This window comes from Phaethon lepturus, unplaced genomic scaffold (genome assembly GCF_000687285.1).
Source record: "Phaethon lepturus isolate BGI_N335 unplaced genomic scaffold, ASM68728v1 scaffold32753, whole genome shotgun sequence".
Taxonomy (NCBI): domain Eukaryota; kingdom Metazoa; phylum Chordata; class Aves; order Phaethontiformes; family Phaethontidae; genus Phaethon; species Phaethon lepturus.
In genome coordinates, this window is record NW_010527511.1 from 634 (window position 1) to 8,625 (window position 7,992).

The 7,992-nt window shown below is 35.4% G+C and overlaps 1 protein-coding gene across 1 annotated transcript in view; it reads right to left on the reverse strand.

Annotated features, from left to right (window-relative positions):
* Nucleotides 1-687: 687 nt before the first annotated feature.
* DDX59 (DEAD (Asp-Glu-Ala-Asp) box polypeptide 59) overlaps nt 688-7,992 on the reverse strand; it is an 8,626-nt gene continuing 1,321 nt past the window's right edge. Inside the window, exons 2-7 of the mRNA XM_010283411.1 lie at nt 5,990-6,157; nt 5,325-5,414; nt 4,672-4,923; nt 3,621-3,773; nt 2,991-3,119; nt 688-1,132 (exon numbers count right to left, since the gene is read on the reverse strand). Of these exons, the coding sequence (XP_010281713.1) occupies nt 869-1,132; nt 2,991-3,119; nt 3,621-3,773; nt 4,672-4,923; nt 5,325-5,414; nt 5,990-6,157 (1,056 nt within the window). The 3' untranslated portion in view covers nt 688-868. The remainder of the gene's footprint in view (nt 1,133-2,990; nt 3,120-3,620; nt 3,774-4,671; nt 4,924-5,324; nt 5,415-5,989; nt 6,158-7,992) is intronic.

A 7,992-nucleotide genomic window follows, 5' to 3' on the forward strand; every position in this document is an offset into this window, starting at 1 on the left:
GGGGGAAGTTTTGATGCTATCTCAGACTTCAGACAGTAAGTCACACAACACTACCTTAACACAGTTTTAGTCTCATTTCCTGAAAAAAAAAAGAAACAGCATCTGGTGTCAGAGCATGGCAAGTTATATGAGTTGTAAATCAGTAAATATGATCAGTTATATATTAACTATAATGTTTCATTAACTAAGAACACAGTTTCTTATTTAACTCGTGGTTTATCCTATTTCTCTACAATGAAGTTACGCTAATAACAGAGCAGTTCTGCTGTTGCAAAGTGCTTGAGCAGGACTTTTAACTGGTCCACAGGCAATAAAGGAGAAGCTAAACTTTCAGTACTGTTTACAGAAAAACCTTGTATACATGTTATATGCATATAAGGAACTCCCAGAGCGCATGCTGAGGATTTGGAGAAATGTTCCCCCTGAAAGCTTTTATGTAAACTAACAGGGAGCACTTGAGGCTTGTGTTCAGAGACTAACCTGTCACCGTTTTTGGTTAAAAAAAGGGGGCGGGGGTAGCAGGAGGAAGGTGTCTTTCGCAAAGATCTTACCTCAATATAATGACATAAAAATTACCAGAGGTGTTTCACAAGAAACCTGGAACAATTATTCAGAAATATTAAAACAAAATACAGAGTCTCTTCTCAGGTTCTGTTGCAAGCAAGACCAAAGACTACTGGTTGTGAAAAAGGCTTACACAGTATTTTTACTAGGCACTACCTAGTCTGTACTTCAAAATAAAGATGAGACTCCTTAAAAAACTGAATACATAAACTGATTTTAAAAAGGCAATATACAAGGCATCATCACTCCATGTTTATTTTTCATCACACTTGCATTATAATTACATAAGATAACTATATCTTTATTACCTCTGAGAATTATTTTTGTCATGTTTTCTAATAATGTCCATAATATTATCGCCTGTTACAAGGCTATTCTGTAATTGTTTAAGTCTCTGTTGTTCCCTTCTCTTTTGGTCATGAAGATATGGGGAATTAAGCAGCTGTGGGGGAAGAATGGTGCCCGTTGGTTTTACTCTCTTCACAACATCCCAAAAGAGCTTCTTGCTGTTGTTATTGATAAAAGTGATTGCAGTTCCACTGTGACCCAACCTTCCTGCTCTTCCAACCTGAAAAAGCAAAAACTCATTTTAATTTAGCAAGTGGAAGCCCTCCATATATCCTTAAAGTTTATTTTCTGTTATAAAACAGCAACTTACCTAAGTAACAAATCTCTTTTTGGCACTTAGCAAGCCACAGTACTCCTACTACTGTGTCTAGTTTTGAAAACATCACTACAAGAAAAGCCACCAAACCAGAGGGAGTCCAGACAAAGTTAGGGGCCTGGCACAAAGTGCCAAATCTCTTTATCTCATCCTCTAAGCAGAAAGTTTTAATAAACGTCCTGAATTCAGGATATGCAGATCTGAAGCTTTATCTTAAATGCATCTAAAATGACCACTTGCTTATGGGACATACCAGAAGTCCAATACTGATGCTGAGATATATGACATGGGCCTACAGGCCAAGGCTTACAGTAAACCTGGTCCAAACAAAACATTTTTTAAAACGTTTATTATAGCAATGCCACTTCGATGTATCTTGTATCAAGCGTGACACCTTTAAGCATGACCATAAAAAAGCCCTTCACTTTCAATGTTCTAGTAACTTGAAGTTATTTCTCAATATTCTCCAAAGTACTTGAACAAATTAGAAAAGAATCTACAAAGATTATTTAGGAACAGACAGTATGTTAACATCGGTATAGTTTTGATGCTAGGAAAGACCATTTATATTTATTTACTACTCCCTTGAAACTTTAGCAGAAAGATAATTAAAAACCAGAGAGCTACACTGCAGTTAGTAACCCAGAATATTTCAGGAGTTCATGAGACTGGATGACTTCCAGAGGTCCTTCCCAACTATTCAGGACAGAGCTGAACTTCAAAGTTAGACCAGTTCGCTCAGAGTCTTGTACTAGGAGTTTCAAGTGTCTCTAAGCACAAAGGTCCCACAACCTCCCTGGGCAGCCTGCTCCACTGCCTGACTAGTCTCACTGTGAAAAACATTATTCCCTGTTATCAGGCCAGAACTTCCCTTACTGCAAGTTGTGACAGTGGCTCTTGTCCTTTCACTGTGCATCTCCAGGAAGATTCTGGCTCTGTCTCCTCTGTAACCACCTGTTACCAAACAGAAGACAGAAATTAAATCTCTACTCCAGCCCAAACAAGCCCAGTTCCCTCTGCCCCTCGTCACGTGTCGCTTGTGCCAGGCCCCTAACTTTGTCTGGACTGTCTCCAGTTTGTTGGCTTTTCTTGTAGTAGTGATCTCAAAACTAGACACAGTAGTAAGAGTGGCTTCCTAATCCTAAGTGTCAAAAAGAGGGTAATCATTAGTTCTTTTGATCTGCTAGCCAAACTGGGGTTGGAGTGTGTATACATACACATAAATACACACATATGCACAACCCACACACCATCTTTCCTAAAGCAAGAAGTCCTCAACAACAAAACAAACAAACAAACAAAAAACAACAAAGGAGATACTGGAATAGGAAGAGGGAATGAAAAAAAAGTTCACGACTGGTCTCCCGATTGTATGACATGCATATCCCACACTGCAGATGAGCTGCAGCAGAAAGAGTGGTATTTAGCCTTTCTTCACATAGATAGTAAAAACGTGGTAAACTTTGCTTTCTATAGACAGAAAAATGATACAAGAGAGTACAAAACAGGAAGAATAATACTGCAAACATCATTGATGTAAGAAGCTTCTTCTAGGTTTTAGTAACTTAGATAGCAGATACAAGAACAGTGTTCTAGATTTTAGTAATTTACTTAAGAGACTTATGGCAGAGATATTCAGCACCTACCTCTCTTTCCTATAAAAACAATACTATGAAAAGGAAAATAATCTTTACGTTTACATTCAAATTTAAATTTACATTTCCACAGGTGGATGTCATATTTCAGCAATTAATTTATTTACCTGATGTACATATTCATCCATACTTGAAGGCATATCAAAATTTACTACCAATTTGACGTTGACTAAGTCAAGCCCACGCCCAAGGACTCCAGTACTTACTATAACTTCATACTTCTGTTGAAGTAATCCCTGGCAAGGGAGGAATAAACAAAAATTAATTCTTTCTTCCTTATTTATATCCTGAACCTCTCCAAGCACAGGCTAGGGTTAGTTATACAGTGTGAGAATACACCCAGTGGGATTATTCTATTGCAGAAGAGAGAATGCCCCCCTGTATTCTTGATTTGAAGAGGAATATAATTCACAGCACTAATTAAAGAGAAATCAAAACCACAATTTTAATTTATAAAATCGTCAATTAAAGTTAAGTGCATATTTAAATTCCCATTTCAAAGCAAATAACCCAGGAAAGAGTCTCCAGTATTTACCCACATTTTAAATGGCATTATTATCTACAGTTTTGCTTGGTCCCATCTGTCTCTCATCTCCCCCAGCAATATTCCAGATTTTACTGCAGAAAAGCAGTGAATTATGACTTAACTCATTCAAATTAAGCCACCCAAAAAAATCCCCCAAAAAACTGCCATTTTAAAGCTATGAAAAAAACCCGTAACTTTAGAAGGCACAAACCTGTAATATGTCTGTTCTTTCCACCTGAGACTTTTCAGAATGCATAGCTGTACACTGCAATCCTGTAATCTTATGAACAGCATCACTCAAGAGATCTGCTCCTAGCTTACAGTCCACAAATACCAACACTGGAGGCTTGAAGAGTTTCTTATCCTGTAAAATTAAACCGTTTATGTAAAAAGGTATTACAACAGTTTGCTGCTGTAATCTTGTGTAAATGTAAGCCATCAGCAACTTGGATTCAATTTCTTCTGCTCATTATCTCCACATTAGCAACATTTTCAGATGAATAAATGTTCTTAGACTCTAGATAAGGAGGAGTAAGATACCAGCCATGAACTGTACCAATCTGTACATCATAAACATATAATGATTTGTAGAGTCAGAAGTTTATATCAATACATGCATTTTTTTAGAAGTCAAAGCTTTCTTTCATGTTTCTTTAAATGTTACAAAGAAATTCTGAATTTCTTTAAGTTCTAAGGTTCAGTTAAAGATTCTTATTTACTTCTTGGATAACCTCAGCCAAGAGTCCAAAATTCTTGCCCTCCCCAAAGCACTCATAAAAGATATATACTATTATTCATACAAAGAAAATTCAAGAAAGAACTAAATTAGCTTTCTCACCAGTTTCTTTAATGACTTTTAAAATGACAAACCTCTCCCAGGCCATATAGCAGCTATAACAGTTTAAGAAAATCCTGTTCCTCCACGACTCACAGATAACCAGTACAAATCTTTGTGATGCCATACTGCGAAACACTAAAAAAATTACCAAAATTGTAATTGTTAACTTGGATCCCAGCACAGGAATCTAGTTTGCTGCTGCACAGAAGGACCTGTGAGCAACGGGGGTGGAGTAATCCCTGAAATTGCCATTAAAGCTGCTACACTGCAGAACTACTGAGCTAGTTAGTGCAGTTACATGCTTAGCCGCACTCCACCTCTTCACTTACATACAGATTAGAATTAAAGATGAGAACCTGACAGAAATGTGTACAGATATGAATAAGTTTATAAGTTCTTCTTATGAGAAAAATACTAGACTTACATTTAGTATTTCAAACAGCTTTTTCTTTTTAGACGGTTCTTCTATCCACAAGATAATCTGGCGAACATTGGAACACGGCAGATTCTTTTCTCCAACTGTTATTCTTACAAAATTGTGCAGAAGCTGATTTGCTAAGTGTTCAATGCCCACTGGAATCGTGGCTGACACCAGAATGGTTTGATGATTGTGAGAGATGTCTTCCAAAATATCCAACACTTGCTGCTGGAAACCCATTTTTAACATGGTATCCACCTAAGTAAAAAATATTAGATTTGTACCAGATTTTTCCATAAACAGCAGAATCCTGAACTTGAATTGGCAGAAGAACCATAATGTGCATGACTGGTATGCAATAATCCAAATGCAGCAGTATTTTCAGTCAGAAGAAAAGCTAAGTGAGAAAATAAAACTTAAATGGTTCACACTGGTCTAGCAGTATTAGCATCACAGCTATCTAAGTCTTTTATAGCCAATAGGACATGCATTGTTCAAACACATTTCAAAATGTGTTAAAAGTTAATTTTTTCTCTTAAGAAATATATTTTATCTTTATAATGAACACTCTGTATATTTAATCAGTTTGACTAGGCACCCACACTGGCTCTTCATGGACCTCTGTATAGGCAATACAGCCCTGGTAACTGAAAACTTACTTCATCCACCACTACAATTTTTATGCCATGCAGTTGAACAGAACTTTGCTTTAAAATCTCAAGAAGTCTTCCAGGTGTTGCTATTATAACCTAACAAAAGACAAAAAAAAAAAAAAAAACAAAACAGCCCATGAGTCAGAAATTGCATGAAAGGACAGATGACTCTTCTAGAAAAACTGTAAAGTTATAGCACCTAGGTGAGAAGGGCACTAATTAGTGAAATTACTTATGTTCAAATAAGTCTTAAAACTTTTATAGATAACTTAATAAATTATGAAGCTTCAAAAGGAAATGGACTTTTTAGAACTAATGGAAGTGTCTAAGTACAAGCAATGTAATCTGCATTAAAAACAGTACTATTTTTGCTGTAAATTACAACTCCTTGTCTAATAAAATGGCATGTTTCAGTCTTTGAAAGAAGCAATATCATGCATGAAGCTTTTTCAAAACCAAAAAAGCTATTCTATGTTTAATTAGAAGCAAAAACATTTTTAAAAAAATGTATCACTGTAAAATTTTCAAGACCTAACAACTAATTCAGTAGTTTAGAGTTAGGAAAAACACGTTTTTGTGTGTCCATACAGGCCAACAGTAACAGTTTTCTTTTCTGTGCATGTCATGAAAACATAACTCTCCACAGGATCTTTCCACACTATAGTCCTTACCTTAACACTTTGCTTGAGACGGTGAAGCTGTGGTGGCAGTGGTAAACCTCCTACCAAGAGAACTGTTCTCATGTTGGGTAAACCAGCCATCAGTTCTTTAGCTTGTCTCTCTATCTGAATTGCTAACTCCCTCGTTGGTGCCAAAATAAGGGCAGCTGGAGTTTCTGTCTAAAAAGAAGGGGGGAAATCTGTTGAATACAGAATTGCTTTATTGTTTAAATAAAAAGCTTTCAAGATTAAATCTCCCAATACTAAAATATAACATCTATAGTGCAGCTACTGTGAATACAATTAAACTGCTAATAACCCTTTCTATCTGAAGACCAGCAGGTAGAAAGAGATTACACCTTCAACAATGCAGGCCAAGGAAGTTTATACCTCAATTACTCAATTTTTGAAAACAAAAAAATTAATTCATGTGTAAGTATACTGTTAGAATAGCTTCCTGATGACAAAAAAAAGGCCAAGAAAGAAAAAAGCAATCTTTACAAATGACTACTGGCTATTTTAGTTATTGCACTGAATCTGTAACAGAAATTCAGAATAAATTCCACATGAACTCAAAACACAGGATGCTAGTTGAATCTAGAGATCATATAAAAAAAAGTTTTTGGAAGTCTTCATATTACAGGAACAGACTATTTCCCTTTACAGTCTTGCACACCACCCAGTAAAAACATTAAGTAATAGCCAGAGAAGATAAGCAGTGATAGGAACTTTATACTGCAGAAACATATGTCTCTGAAATTTAAAAACAAAATCAGTAACCCCTCTGACCCACTATTAGTCAGCCAGGTAGAGATGACTCATTAAAATGCTAGTCTTATTTTTTTTTGTTGTTGCTTATATAAAGATCTTCAACCAAATTAACAACTCACTGATACTTCTGCAACCCAGAAAACACAAAATTGCAGGTAGTAACTAAGATTAATTCCTCTCAGATTAATATAGATTCCTAACTCCAGTCAACATATACTAACAACATAAAAAGAACATAAGGTAAAACAGAGGAGAAAAAAAAAAGGGCAGAATAATGGTCTAGCTGCAAGATGCATTATTTCAGTAATACTGATCACCTCTTCATAAAATAAACAAAGCTCTCTCCTATACAGATACTACAACCACAAATTCACTTAACAGTTTTCTGTATGGTATGTCTGTCTGTCTTAGTCTTCAACTGGAATATTGATAAGTGAACAACACTAGGAGGTTGTTCCTTTCCCACTGCATCATCAAAGAACTACATAGTTAAATACTTGTGTCAGGAAAGGCTTTTCAAGTTATTTCAACACTGGGCAACAGTGTTTAACTGAACAACTTACCACCATAAAAAAAGGCATCTATCTAGATGCAGAAAAGCCAGGAAACATCAAATATCTCATAACCAGACTACTCTTATGCTCTTAACATCTCATCTCTCTTCTACATTAAAAATGAAAATTATTTTAAACAACAAAATAAAACTTTCTCTCGACATATATATTAACTTGTAAAGTACCCTGAAGATGAAGGATGAGAAAGATCATGTAAAGAAATGAAGCATTATTCATTGGGGCTCCAATTTTGTGCATGTTATTGTCAGCATATAATTATCTTGCAGACTTTAGTGATAATCAGAAAGAGGAGATACTGCAGTGTAATACTCCTGTTCTTAAATGTTCCTATATAATGCTTCCATTCTTGAAACTAATGCTACAGTACTTTAAAAGACTTATTTAAATAATCTTTAAATTATTCATTTGAAAAAAAAATTACATATACATAGAGATGTGCATGTGTGAGTGTGTGTGTATATATATAAAGGCATCTATAGTCCAAACGATCAACTAGAATCAGGTCCAGAATTTTCAAATATATTCTGATTTGTCCCTTTTTTAATAAAACCACTAAAGCAAAAAGCAATACTGAACCACACACAAATTACAGAATACTATTTGCCACTACTTCTTATCATACATTCATGTTCTTACAAAGCAAAAGTTTTCTTAATTGCCTTTTCCCTA